Raw genomic sequence first — 13,980 nt, 5'->3', positions numbered from 1 at the left:
TGCTAGCTGAATATGATTTCTGCTGATGACTGGTTTATGGAGTACATTTTGTGATGGTAATCTGACTTCGGTATTTGGGTAGACTACTGTATTTAGCTATACATTCAGATGCCACACATAACATACTGGGCTTATATCTGCTGAGTATCTTTATCTTCATGTTTATCAGCAATAGTTTATCTCTACCTGTGCAGTGTCGGAAGCATTTGCCAGGCTCCCCTAGAACATATGGGACAGGTATATTAGCTGCAGATTCACCGCCCTTAACACAGCTGAATGTATTGTATTACTCGCAAACTGCATGTGGTGTTTTACATTTATACCGTGAAATTTGTGTTTATCTGTATATGACCTAATAGATATTAATTACAATAACCTTTTCTCTATCGTCCTAGTGGATGCTGGGGTTCCTGAAAGGACCATGGGGAATAGCGGCTCCGCAGGAGACAGGGCACAAAAAGTAAAGCTTTAGGATCAGGTGGTGTGCACTGGCTCCTCCCCCTATGACCCTCCTCCAAGCCAGTTAGATTTTTGTGCCCGGCCGAGAAGGGTGCAATCTAGGTGGCTCTCCTAAAGAGCTGCTTAGGAAAGTTTAGCTTAGGTTTTTTATTTTACAGTGAGTCCTGCTGGCAACAGGATCACTGCAACGAGGGACTTAGGGGAGAAGAAGTGAACTCACCTGCGTGCAGGATGGATTGGCTTCTTGGCTACTGGACATCAGCTCCAGAGGGACGATCACAGGTACAGCCTGGATGGTCACCGGAGCCTTGCCGCCGGCCCCCTTGCAGATGCTGAAGTAAGAAGAGGTCCAGAATCGGCGGCAGAAGACTCCTCAGTCTTCTAAAGGTAGCGCACAGCACTGCAGCTGTGCGCCATTTTCCTCTCAGCACACTTCACACGGCAGTCACTGAGGGTGCAGGGCGCTGGGAGGGGGGCGCCCTGGGAGGCAAATGAATACCTATTTTGGCTAAAAATACCTCACATATAGCCTCCGGAGGCTATATGGAGATATTTAACCCCTGCCAGAATCCGTTAAGAGCGGGAGACGAGGCCGCCGAAAAAGGGGCGGGGCCTATCTCCTCAGCACACAGCGCCATTTTCCCTCACAGAAAGGCTGGAGGGAAGGCTCCCAGGCTCTCCCCTGCACTGCACTACAGAAACAGGGTTAAAACAGAGAGGGGGGGCACTAATTTGGCGATATGCTTATATATATATTAAGATGCTATAAGGGAAAACACTTATATAAGGTTGTCCCTATATAATTATAGCGTTTTTGGTGTGTGCTGGCAAACTCTCCCTCTGTCTCTCCAAAGGGCTAGTGGGTCCTGTCCTCTATCAGAGCATTCCCTGTGTGTGTGCTGTGTGTCGGTACGTGTGTGTCGACAGGTAGGAGGACGATGTTGGTGAGGAGGCGGAGCAATTGCCTGTAATGGTGATGTCACTCTCTAGGGAGTCGACACCGGAATGGATGGCTTATTTAGGAAATTACGTGATAATGTCAACACGCTGCAAGGTCGGTTGACGACATGAGACGGCCGACAAACAATTAGTACGGTCCAGACGTCTCAAAAACACCGTCAAGGGTTTTAAAACGCCCGTTTACTTTAGTCGGTCGACACAGACACAGACAGGGACACTGAATCCAGTGTCGACGGTGAATAAACAAACGTATTCCTTATTAGGGCCACACGTTAAAGGCAATGAAGGAGGTGTTACGTATTTCTGATACTACAAGTACCACAAAAGAGGGTATTATGTGGGATGTGAAAAAACTACCATAGTTTTTCCTGAATCAGATAAATTAAATAAAGTGTGTGATGATGCGTGGGTTCCCCCCGATAGAAAATTATGGGCGGTATACCCTTTCCCGCCAGAAGTTAGGGCGCGTTGGGAAACACCCTTTAAGGTGGATAAGGCGCTCACACGCTTATCAAAACAAGTGGCGGTACCGTCTATAGATAGGGCCGTCCTCAAGGACCAGCTGACAAGGCTGGAAAATATAATAAAAAGTATATACACACATACTGGTGTTATACTGCGGCCAGCGATCGCCTCAGCCTGGATGTGCAGAGCTAGGGTGGCTTGGTCGGATTCCCTGACTAAAAATATTGATACCCTTGACAGGGACAGTATTTTATTGACTATAGAGCATTTCTATATATGCGAGATGCACAGAGGGATATTTGCACTCTGGCATCATGAATAAACGCGATGTCCATAACTGCCAGAAGATGTTATGGACACGACAGTGGTCAGGTGATGCAGATTCCAAACGGCACAGTATGGCCGTATACAGGAAGAGGACTTGTTTGGGGTCGGTCCATCGGACCTGGTGGTCACGGCAACTGCTGGAAAATCCACCGTTTTTTACCCTAAGTCACATCTCTGCAGAAAAAGACACCGTCTTTTCAGCCTCAGTCCTCTCGTCCCTATAAGAACATAGCTGCCCAGGGATAGAGGAAAGGGAAGAAGACTGCAGCAGGCAGCCCATTCCCAGGAACAGAAGCGTTCCACCGCGTCTGACAAGTTCTCAGCATGGCGCTGAGACCGTACAGGACCCCTGGATCCTACAAGTAGTATCCCGGGGGTACAGATGGGAATGTCGAGACGTTTCCCCTTCGCAGGCTCCTGAAGTCTGCTTTACCAAGTCTCCCTCCGACAAGGAGGTAGTATGGGAAAAAATTCACAAGCTGTATTCCCAGCAGGTGATAATTAAATTACCCCTCCTACTACAGAAAAGGGGTATTATTCCACACTATATTGTGGTACTGAAGCCAGAAGGCTAGGTGAGACTTATTCTAAAAATTTTTTTTTGAACACTTACAAAGGTTCAAATTAAGATGAAGTCACTCAGAGCAGTGATAACGAACCAGGAATAAGGGGACTATATAGTGTCCCGGGACATCAGGGATGCTTACCTCTATGTCCCAAATTTGCCCTTCTCACTAAGGGTACCTCAGGTTCGTGGTGCAGAACTGTCACTATCAGTTTCAGACGCTGCCGTTTGGATTGTCCACGGCACCCTGGGGTCTTTACCAAGGTAATGGCCGAATTGATGATTCTTCTTCGAAGAAAAGGCGTCTTAATTATCCCTTACTTGGACGATCTCCTGATAGGGGCATAGTCCAGGGAACAGTTGGAGGTCGGAGTAGCACTATCTCGGATACTGCTACAATCAGCACGGGTGGATTCTAAATATTCCAAAATCGCAGCTGATCCCGACGACACGTCTGCTGTGCCTAGGGATGATTCTGGACACAGTCCAGAAAAAGGTGTTTCTCCCGGAAGAGAAAGCCAGGGAGTTATCCGAGCAAGTCAGGAACCTCCTAAAAACAGTGCATCATTGCACAAGGGTCCTGGTAAAAATGGTGGCTTCCTACGAAGCAATTCCATTCGGCAGATTTCACGTAAGAACTTTTCAGTGGGATCTGCTGGACAAATGGTCCGGATCGCATCTTCAGATGCATCAGCGGATAACCCAATATCCAAGGACAAGGGTGTCTCTCCTGTGGTGGTTATAGAGTGCTCATCTTCTAGAGGGCAGCAGATTCGGCATTCAGGATTGGATGCTGGTAACCACGGAGCCCAGCCTGAGAGGCTGGGGAGCAGTCACACAAGGAAAAAATTTCCAGGGAGTGTGATCAAGTATGGAGACTTTTCTCCACATAAATATACTGGAGCTAAGGGTAAATTTATAATGCTCTAAGCTTAGCAAGACCTCTGCTTCAAGGTCAGCCGGTATTGATCCAGTGGGAAAAACATCACGGCAGTCGCCCACGTAAACAGACAGGGCGACACAAGAAGCAGGAGGGCAATGGCAGAAACTGCAAGGACTTTTCGCTGGGCGGAAAATCATGTGATAACACTGTCAGCAGTTTTTCATCCCGGGAATGGAAACTGGGAAGCAGACTTCCTCAGCACGACCTCCACCCGGGAGAGTGGAAACTTCATTGAGAAGTTTTTTCCACATGATTGTAAACCGTTGGGAAATACCAAAGGTGGACATGATGGCGTCCCGTCTGAACAAAAAACGGGACAGGTATTGCGCCAGGTCAAGAGACCCTCAGGCAATAGATGTGGACGTTCTGGTAACACCGTGGGTGTACCAGTCGGTGTATGTGTTCCCTCCTCTGCTTCTCATACCTAAGGTGCTGAGAATTATAAGACGTAGAGGAGTAAGAACTATACTCATGGCTCCGGATTGGCCAAGAAAGACTTGGTACCCGGAACTTCAAGAGATGCTTACAGAGGTCTTATGGCCTCTGCCGCTAAGAAGGGACTTGCTTCAGCAAGTACCATGTCTGTTCCAAGACTTACCGCAGCTGCGTTTGTCGGCATGGCGATGGAAAGCCGGATCCTAAGGGAAAAAAGGCGTTCCGGAAGAGGTCATTCCTACCCTGGTCAAAGCCAGAAAGGAGGTGACCGCACAACATTATCACCACGTGTGGCGAAAATATGTTGCGTGGTGTGAGGCCAGGAAGGCCCCACAAAGAAATTTCAACTCGGTCGTTTCCTGCATTTCCTGCAAACAGGAGTGTCTATGGGCCTCAAATTGGGGTCCATTAAGGTTCAAATTCGGCCCTGTAAATTTTCTTCCAGAAAGAATTGGTTTCAGTTCTTGAAGTCCAGAAGTTTGTCAAGGGAGTATTGCATATACAAACCCCTTTTTTGTGCCTCCAGTGGCACTGTGGGATCTCAACGTAGTTCTGGGATTCCTCAAATCACATTGGTTTAAAACCAGTCAAATATGTGGATTTGAAGCATCTCACATAAAAAGTGACCATGCTCTTGGCCCTGGCCTGGACCAGGCGAGTGTCAAATTGGTGGTTTTTTCTCAAAAAAAGCCCATATCTGTTTGTCCATTCGGACAGGGCAGAGCTGCGGACTCGTCCCCAGTTCTCTCCCTAAGGTGGTGTCAGTGTTTCACCTGAACCAGCTTATTGTGGTGCCTTGCACCTACTAGGGACTTGGAGGACTCCAAGTTGCTAGGAGTTGTCAGGGCCCTGAAAATATGTTCCAGGACAGCTGGAGTCAGAAAATCTGACTCGCTGTTTATACTGTATGCACCTGACAAGTTGGGTGCGCCTGCTTCTAAGCAGGCGATTGCTCGTTGGATTTGTAACACAATTCAACTTGCACATTCTGAGGCAGGCCTGCCACAGTCTAAATCGGTTAAGGCCCATTCCACAAGGAAGGTGGGCTCATCTTGGGCGGCTGCCCGAGAGGTCTCGGCATTACAACTCTGCCGAGCAGCTACGTGGTCAGGGGAGAACACGTTTGTAAAATTCTACAAATTTGATATCCTGGCAAAAGAGGACCTGGAGTTCTCTCATTCGGTGCTGCAGAGTCATCCGCACTCTCCCGCCCGTTTGGGAGCTTTGGTATAATCCCCATGGTCCTTTCAGGAACCCCAGCATCCACTAGGACGATAGAGAAAATAAGAATTTACTTACCGATAATTCTATTTCTCGGAGTCCGTAGTGGATGCTGGGCGCCCATCCCAAGTGCGGATTATCTGCAATACTTGTACATAGTTACAAAAATCGGGTTATTATTGTTGTGAGCCATCTTTTTAGAGGCTCCGCTGTTATCATACTGTTAACTGGGTTTAGATCACAAGTTGTACGGTGTGATTGGTGTGGCTGGTATGAGTCTTACCCGGGATTCAAAATTCCTCCCTTATTGTGTACGCTCGTCCGGGCACAGTACCTAACTGGCTTGGAGGAGGGTCATAGGGGGAGGAGCCAGTGCACACCACCTGATCCTAAAGCTTTACTTTTTGTGCCCTGTCTCCTGCGGAGCCGCTATTCCCCATGGTCCTTTCAGGAACCCCAGCATCCACTACGGACTCCGAGAAATAGAATTATCGGTAAGTAAATTCTTATTTTTATTCCCATTATGCTTTGTTTACCATTTTTGTATTCCTTGTTTATTCTGCACTTTAATAGATGCTGCTGTGTAGTAATAGTATGTTACATAGAATTTGACAGCCGCTAAGAACCATCTTGCCCATCTAGTCTACCTATTATAATAAGCTGAGCAGCTTACATTCCTATCAGAGAGTGATACACTGCAGTTGAAATCAAATGAAATAAGTGAAAATGACCTACACTTGTAGCAGTAGTTAATTGAAATACATTTCTAATTCCAATCTTAAATGAGCATTTTCTCCACATATTTCGTATAGCTTAAATATATATTTTAGTACATAACAAACTCATTGTTAAGATTTGCACTGGGCTATGAAAGGTGAAGTGCCATAAACTATTGTTACAGTACAGAGGTGAAGGAGAAAATGAAAGCGGATTCTGCAGGGCAGCAAATAAAACCTTTGTATTTCTGTTTTAGCAGTGAGAGCAGCATGCGGCAGGCGTACTGGGAGCTGAAGAAGGAAATGTCTAATTTACATCTAGTGACTGAAGTACAAGCCGAGGTGCTAAGAAAGCTGAAGGGAACAGTGGCTGCAACCAAGAAAGGCAAGTCACATTGCCTGCCGTAATAGGACTAAACCTCTAAACCTCAGATCCCTGCAATGCCATTTACAGAGCAACTGGCTATCATATCTCATCAGAATCTCTCTGTTTGAGGCTGATGCGTCTGAGTATATTAGAGCTGCAGCCTACCCGTTTTCTGGTTTGGCTTCTGTCTCATACTGGTCAACTTCACACATAAAGGTGTTGCTGATGTTTTTCTGCTGTGCTGTATTCTGTTCCCCCTTGTGGCTTTTTTTTCTCAGCCAGCTTAAGTGTACAGGCAGAGGTGTGAACAGTTTATTTGTATATGACCTTTTACCATATCTGCCTCACATAACAACAATGCATAGGTTTTCTCCTACAAATGCTTTCTCCGTTGTCCTCTTTAGGATCCATTTTAGTTCAGAAAAAAAAGATGCACATATATGTCCTCAATTACTGGTCATCCATACGCCATATGGCGCAAGACGACCGCACAACTGAGACACTCTGGCGTAGCGTACCATTTTTGCATTGCAGATTCAGTGAGAAGCTGCTCACGGTGCAGTAGAGATGCTGGGCTGCGACAGTCACCTTACAGGAATTTGTTTTACACAGGTACAGAGTTGCAGATGAAACACAACGGAAGCTGTCACTAGAAAAAGTCATGGCTTCTTGCTTCGGAGTCATTTTACACAAATTCAGACTCGGTCTGACACCAACATACAAATGTCTCGCACCCATTGATAAGTGTACGCTAGCAATGCAGTTTAGTCACTTCTATGTGTTTTAATATTGCAAATAAGAGGCACATTTTGAGCGAACAGTACACTTGGCTCAGAAAAGTCGCACAGGACCTGGCGCACAAAGAAGAGCTAATTGGTGTAACTGAAGACTGAAGCAGCAGTAAAGCTGGGTACACACTAGACCAGTGGTTCCCAAACTGTGTGCCGTGGCTCCCTGGGGTGACTTGGGACACTTGCAGGGGTGCCTTGGATTGGTGGTCCAGGACCAATTCAAATTATTTATGGTCAATATAATAGGCAAAACTAGTGCTGGTGGCTGACAAGGTAGACATCAGAAAAGGTCCACAGGTACAAAAAGGTTGATATGGAAATGGTCGACACAAAAAAGAAGTACAAAAAGGTTGACATGGAAATGGTCGACACAAAAAAGAGGTACAAAAAGGTTGACATGGAAATGCTCGATGGGGGGTGTTTGCATTTATTGTACTGCGGCTTTGAGCATCTCCCAGTAGTAGTCCACGTGGATGGTAAAGTATGAAAATTTGAAAAAATAGATAAAAAACTTGTCAACCATTTGTACCTGTCGACCTTAAGCATTGTCAACCTTTTACATGTCAACCTTTTGTACCTGACCATATGGGGTCGCCCTGTTGATTTTTGACCTTATTACAGTCTACCTATCATCAAGTTACCCTTTTATATATATATATATATATATATATATATATATATATATATATATATATATAGGCAAAGGGCTGATTCCCATTAGAGGATCTTGAACAATAGACCCACCCACCTGCCACATTGGTTCATTTAAATCTTCAAATATTGTAACTGTGAAAAGAAAAATGATAAAGGAATTTAACTACGATCATTTATAATTGTTCTTCACAAATCTACTGCTGCATTTATTCTTCCATTAGAAATATGTTTTCTAATGGTGTCCTTTTCCCATCTCCTGTGTAATAAATGCTACTAACAGTCACCATGTGAAAATGATACCTTTGCGGAACATTACTTTTTGATATGCTAGAAAATCCAGATATGCCTTAACCCCTTCAGTGGTTTGCCCGGAAATCTTCCGGAGTGGCCAGCACTAACATCGAGCATGCTACTGACTGATTCTCCGGAGACAGCCGCGCAGCATGCACGGCGTCCGGGAATCGGCATACTCCATTATGGAGTTTAGCCCGCCCCCGGACTTCTATTAACTGGGGGGCGGGCTTAGCTGTAAAATAGCTTATGCTGAGGGCTGGGGCTCACTGTGATCGCCAGGCGATTACCTCGCCCTGTCCCATCACTCGCGCCCCCTGCACCTTCCCCCCCAGGGTGTGTTTTTAAATTGAAAAGCCGCCACTGAAGGGGTCCAGCAAGTGGTTCACGACGCCCTAGAGCATCAGCATTTTTTTCAAGGCACCCCTAGTCCGAAAGTTTATTTGATAAATAAAAATATATATATTAAATTAAGTTAATTTTATTGTCCACGTTTTATGATTGGCAGCCACCAGCACTGGTTTTGCCTATCACTTTGGCCCAAAATAATCTTTCTTGGTACTGGTGTCTCACTATATCGACAGTCATAGGGCCTACACCAGAATGTTGAATGTCTTGATGACAACTACAAAATGTTGACAATTAAAATGTCGACTTATGCCATATTGACTAGTCTCAGTTGTCAGTAATAGAAATGTTCTGGTTAAAATTGCTTGTTGACAGGGTCATGAGAGGAAACAGAGAAAGAACGGTCAGAGAGGTAGAATGAGAGCCGAGAGGACCGTATCACTCAGACCAATGGAGTGAAGGATTTGCAGAAGGAGAGAGTGACCCATAGTGTCAAAAGCAGTAGAGAGGTCAAGAAGAATAAGCAGAGAGTAGTGGCCCTTAGATTTGCCAGCATGGAGGTCATTGCCGGCTTTTGTGAGGGCAGTTTCAGTGGAGAGGAGAGGACAAAAGCCAGACTGGATTTGGTCATGCTGTGAGTGTGAGGAAAGAAAGGAAGTAAGGCGGCTGTAGACCATATGCTCAAGAAGTTTGGAGGCAAAAGAGAGAAGAGAGATGGGTCGGTAGTTGGAGAGGGTGTTTGGATCAAGGGTAGTTTTTTTAAGAATAGGGGAGAGGAATGCATGCTTGAAGGCAGAGGGAACAGTGCCTGAAGGCAGATGATAACAGGTGGTAGGGGGATAGGGTCAAGTGGGGAGGTGGTGGTGGCTTCTAAAGTACATCCGGAAAGTATTCACAGCGCTACACTTTTTCACATTTTGTTATGTAACAGCCTTATTCCAAACTGGAATAAATTTATTTTTTCCCTCAAAATTCTACACGCAATACCCCATAATGACAATGTGAAAAAAGTTTTTTTGAGATTTTTGGAAATGTATTAAAAATGAAAAAACTAAGATCACAAGTACTTAAGTATTCACCGCCTTTGCCATGGAGCTCAAAATTGAACTCAGGTGCATCCTGTTTCCACTTATCACCCTTGAGAAGTTCCTACAGCTTAATTGGAGTCCACCTGTGGTAAATTCAGTTGATTGGACATGATTCCAAATGTAAAGCGCAACGGAATTTGCTGCGCTATATAAGAAACTGTTAATAAATAATAAATTTGGAAAGGCACAGGTCCCACACTTGACAGTGCATGTCTGAGCACAAACCAAGCATGACGTCAAAGGAATTGTCTGTAGACCTCCTAGACAGGATTATCTCTAGGCACAAATCTGGGAAGGTTACAGAAAAATATCTGCTGCTGTGAAGGTCCCAATAAGCACAGTGACCTCCAACATCCGTAAATGGAAGAAGTTTGGATCCACCAGGACTCTTCCTAGAGCTGGCCGGCCGTCTAAACTGAGCGATCAGGGCAGACGGTCCCTAGTCAGGAAAGTGACCAAGAACCCGGTAGTCACTCTGTTAGAGCTACAGCATTCCTTTGTGGAGAGAGGAGAAACTTCCAGAAGGACAACCATCTCTGCAGCAATCCACCAATCAGGCCTGTATGGTAGAGTGGCCAGACGGAAGCCACTCCTTAGTAAAAAGCACATGGCAGCCCGCATGGAGTTTGCCAAAATGCACCTGAAGGACTCTGACCATGAGAAACAAAATTCTCTTGTCTGATGAGACAAAGATTGAACTCTTTGACGTGAATGCCAGTCATCATGTTTGGAGGAAACCAGGAACTGTTTATCGGGTGTAGTATGGTATGCCGGCAGCCGGGATCCCGGCAGCCAGCATACCGGTGCCGTAATGCCAACCGCTGGCTGGGCGAGCGCAAAGGAGCCCCTTGCGGGCACGGTGGCACACGTTATTCTCCCTCCAGGGGGGCCGTGGACCCCCAAGAGGGAGAATTGTTGTCTGTATGCTGGGTGTCGGGATTCCGGCGCCGGGATTCCAACAGCCGGCATACTGAATACCACCCTTGCTCATCACCAGGCCAATACAGTCCCTACAGTGAAGCATGGTGGTGGCACCATCATGCTGTGGGGATGTTTTTCAGCGACAGGAACTGGTAGACTAGTCAGGATAGATGGAAAGATGAATGCAGCAATGTACAGAGACATCCTGGATGAAAACCTGCTCCAGAGCGCTCTTGAGCACAGACTGGGGCTACAGATTATCTTTATGCAGGACAACGACCCTAAGCACACGGCCAAAGGAGTGGCTTCAGGACAACTCTGTGAATGTCCTTGAGTGGCCCAGCCAGAGCCCAGACTTGAATCCGATTTGAATACTTATGTACATGTGTTTTCTTAGTTGTTTATTTTTAATAAATTTGCAAAAATCTCAAAACTTTTTTCACGTTGTCATTATGGGATATTGTGTGTAGAAATTTGAGGGGAAAAATGATTTCATTCCATTTTGGAGTAAGGCTGTGACATAACAAAATGTGGAAAAAGTGAAGCGCTGTGAATAATTTCTGGATGCACTGTACATCTAAATATAACGTGAAGGAAATGCAATGAATGACTACAAATAGCGAACTGGGTTCTGAGAATTGCACATTTTATTCCTTTTATTTAAATACATGAGGCGGTTTGGTCAACTCTACTTTACATTTAGTCATGGAAAATAAATTCTCATGATATTCTGTGTATAGCGCGGCATTAATAACAATAATGGCACAGATTTTAATGTGTGATCCTTAACCAATGTATATAATACTAAATGTACAGATACACGTAAGGCTGCAGGCTCATATAAAGGATGACGATTATAAGTACAGTTGTCAGTTTGCACATAGAAATTACTATTGCCATTTTAAAAATTAAAAAAAGATTAAATTCAAAAATGTATCAGACGAGCTAGGAAAACGTTAGGTGGGAATCCAATTGTTTCTGAGCACTCGCAGCTCCTGTCTAAAGTGACAGGAGCTTTTCAGTTGTTTGTGCCAATGGGTGTGAATATCGCACGCGCCCATTATTAATTCTGTCCAGAATCGGGCTTTTGGGCACCCAAAGTGCCGTTACAGCAGTGTGTCCGATACTTTGCACGGGTTTATCCACATTACGCATCTAAACCCAGTGCATTTGGGTAAGATAAGTAATGGGAACCTGCAGCACTCACTGCCATCTGCAGAACAGTTGAATATTGCCCCTCGGGCGCCCATTGCGTAAATGCTCCCAAACATAATTTAAATTCTCCCATAAAAATGTATATTTAAATATTAAAGAGTATTGGGCCAAAGGAAGAGCTGGAACTGTGTTCCTTGTGTTCAGACACTAATTACACCCTGGCAACTAGTCTTGTAACTAAAAATACATTGTTTAAGGGAATAATTCTGACTAGGGGCCCGATCCAGACCTGATCGGTGCTGTGCAAAATTGCACAGCGGGCGTTTAGTGAATAACAGCGTATGCACCGCAATGCGCAGGCGCGTCGCCAAACAGCGACACGATTGTTCAGAAAATTTTGCTTGCAAGGCGATTAACAGGAACAGGACGTTTGTGGGTGGCAACTGGCCGTTTTCTGTGAGTGTCGGGAAAAACCAAGGCATGTCCATTGTTTTCAGAGAGGGTGTGTGACGTCGGCTCCGGACCCGATCAGCCTGTTTTGTATCGCACTGTAGGAGTAAGTCCTGGGCTACGCACAGAATGGAAAAATAATTTGGTGAGTGAGCTGCGAACGGTTTTGCAGATGTCTGCTGTCTGGCAGAATTTTTGCACAGCGTACACCTGCATTCGCACACTTGCATGGGGAAGGTTTTCACTGTATTGGTGGCGGCTATTTGATCGCAGCCTGCTTCAAAAACGCGCAGCAGCGATCAGGTCTGAATTGAGCCCTGGGTGCAGTTCTTTAATCTGAAGAGGTGGATACACAAAAGAGATGTATTTATATAGCAACACAATATGTGATCATTAATGTACAGTATGTAAATAAGTGTGGTTTCTGTTATCAGTGGTTACTTTTTTGTTGAATATGTTTATTGCTGTGTTTTTGATATTGCATACAAAAAAAAAACCCTTTTTCTTAGTGTCAAAGAATAAATATACAAAAAAAAATTAAACTTCCATAGAAATTTGTTTTTATTTTAAACAGTGTAAAGGGGAGGGTGGCCGGGAACAGTGTGTCACGGGAAAGAATCTCAGGAGAGGGTGCCAACCCCTTTTTCGGCTCATCACTATGTATAAATATTTTTCTACATATTGCTGCAGGGAGAGCTTTCACACTGCATACCAGAATCTATGAAACAACATAGCAGTAGGCACCCATATTACAGAGAAGCAGCTCCGTGGTGAAATGCACTGCCTAAATAATAGTTACAGAGATGATCCCATGGACCTTCTGCCCACGACCTTGTATGAACACTCTTGGGGACATATTGTGTTTTAACAACAATATTGTCTTTAAAGGGGCTGAAATCGAAATACAGGTGGTCGGGATCCCAACAGAGAATACCGATGACAATGGATTGTGAGGAGTATTTTAACTCTTAACACCAAGCCTAATACTAAAACAAACCGAAGCGTCGGGATTCTGATCTGACCATCTGGATCCTGACTACAGCCCGTCTTAAAGATATCAGTTCATTTCTATAGCAAACTAGTAGTTATTAAAACAAAAATGAATGTCTTGTAACTACTAATTACTGTATCTTTTTTTTGTATTCCTTTCTTATAAATAATGCATACTGGGGATAATTCAGAGTTGATCGCAGCAGCAAATTTGTTAGCAATTTGGCAAAACCATGTGCACTGCAGGGGGTGCAGATATAACGTGCAGAGAGAGTTAGATTTGGGTGGGTTATTTTGTTTCTGTGCAGGGTAAATACTGTCTGCTTTATTTTTACACTGCAATTTAGATTTCAGTTTGAACACACCACACCCAAATTTAACACTCTCTGCACATGTTATTTCTCATATGTCCTAGAGGATGCTGGGGATGCTTCAAGAAACATGGGGTATAGACGGGATCCGCAGGAGACATGGGCACACTATAAGACTTTGAATGGGTGTGAACTGGCGCCTCCCTCTATGCCCCTCCTTCAGACTCCAGTTAGATTCTGTGCCCAGCGAGACTGGATGCACACTGAGGAGCTCTCCTGAGTTGCTCAGAAAAAGACTTTATTTAGGTTTATTATTTTCAGGGAGACCTGCTGGCTACAGGCTCCCTGCATCGTGGGAGTGAGGGGAGAGAAGCAGACCTACTTCTTTAGAGTTCAAGGGCTCTGCTTCTTAGGCTACTGTACACCATTAGCTCCAGAGGGTTCGATCACTATGGTACGCCTAGCTGCTTGTTCCCGGAGCCGCGCCGTCACCCCCCTCACAAAGCCAGTTGATAGAATCCTG

The 13,980-nt window shown here is 45.0% G+C and overlaps 1 protein-coding gene across 2 annotated transcripts in view; it reads left to right on the top strand.

Annotated features, from left to right (window-relative positions):
• AZI2 (5-azacytidine induced 2) overlaps nucleotides 1–13,980 on the top strand; it is a 197,451-nt gene that overhangs the window by 174,673 nt on the left and 8,798 nt on the right. For both annotated transcript variants that reach the window (XM_063922274.1, XM_063922275.1), the window contains one exon: nucleotides 6,349–6,476. In XM_063922274.1, the coding sequence (XP_063778344.1) occupies nucleotides 6,349–6,476 (128 nt within the window). The remainder of the gene's footprint in view (nucleotides 1–6,348; nucleotides 6,477–13,980) is intronic.

Source organism: Pseudophryne corroboree, chromosome 5 (assembly GCF_028390025.1).
Source record: "Pseudophryne corroboree isolate aPseCor3 chromosome 5, aPseCor3.hap2, whole genome shotgun sequence".
Lineage (NCBI taxonomy): Eukaryota > Metazoa > Chordata > Amphibia > Anura > Myobatrachidae > Pseudophryne > Pseudophryne corroboree.
Note: the sequence above shows the minus strand (reverse complement) of the source record. Positions and strands in the feature narration are given on the sequence as shown.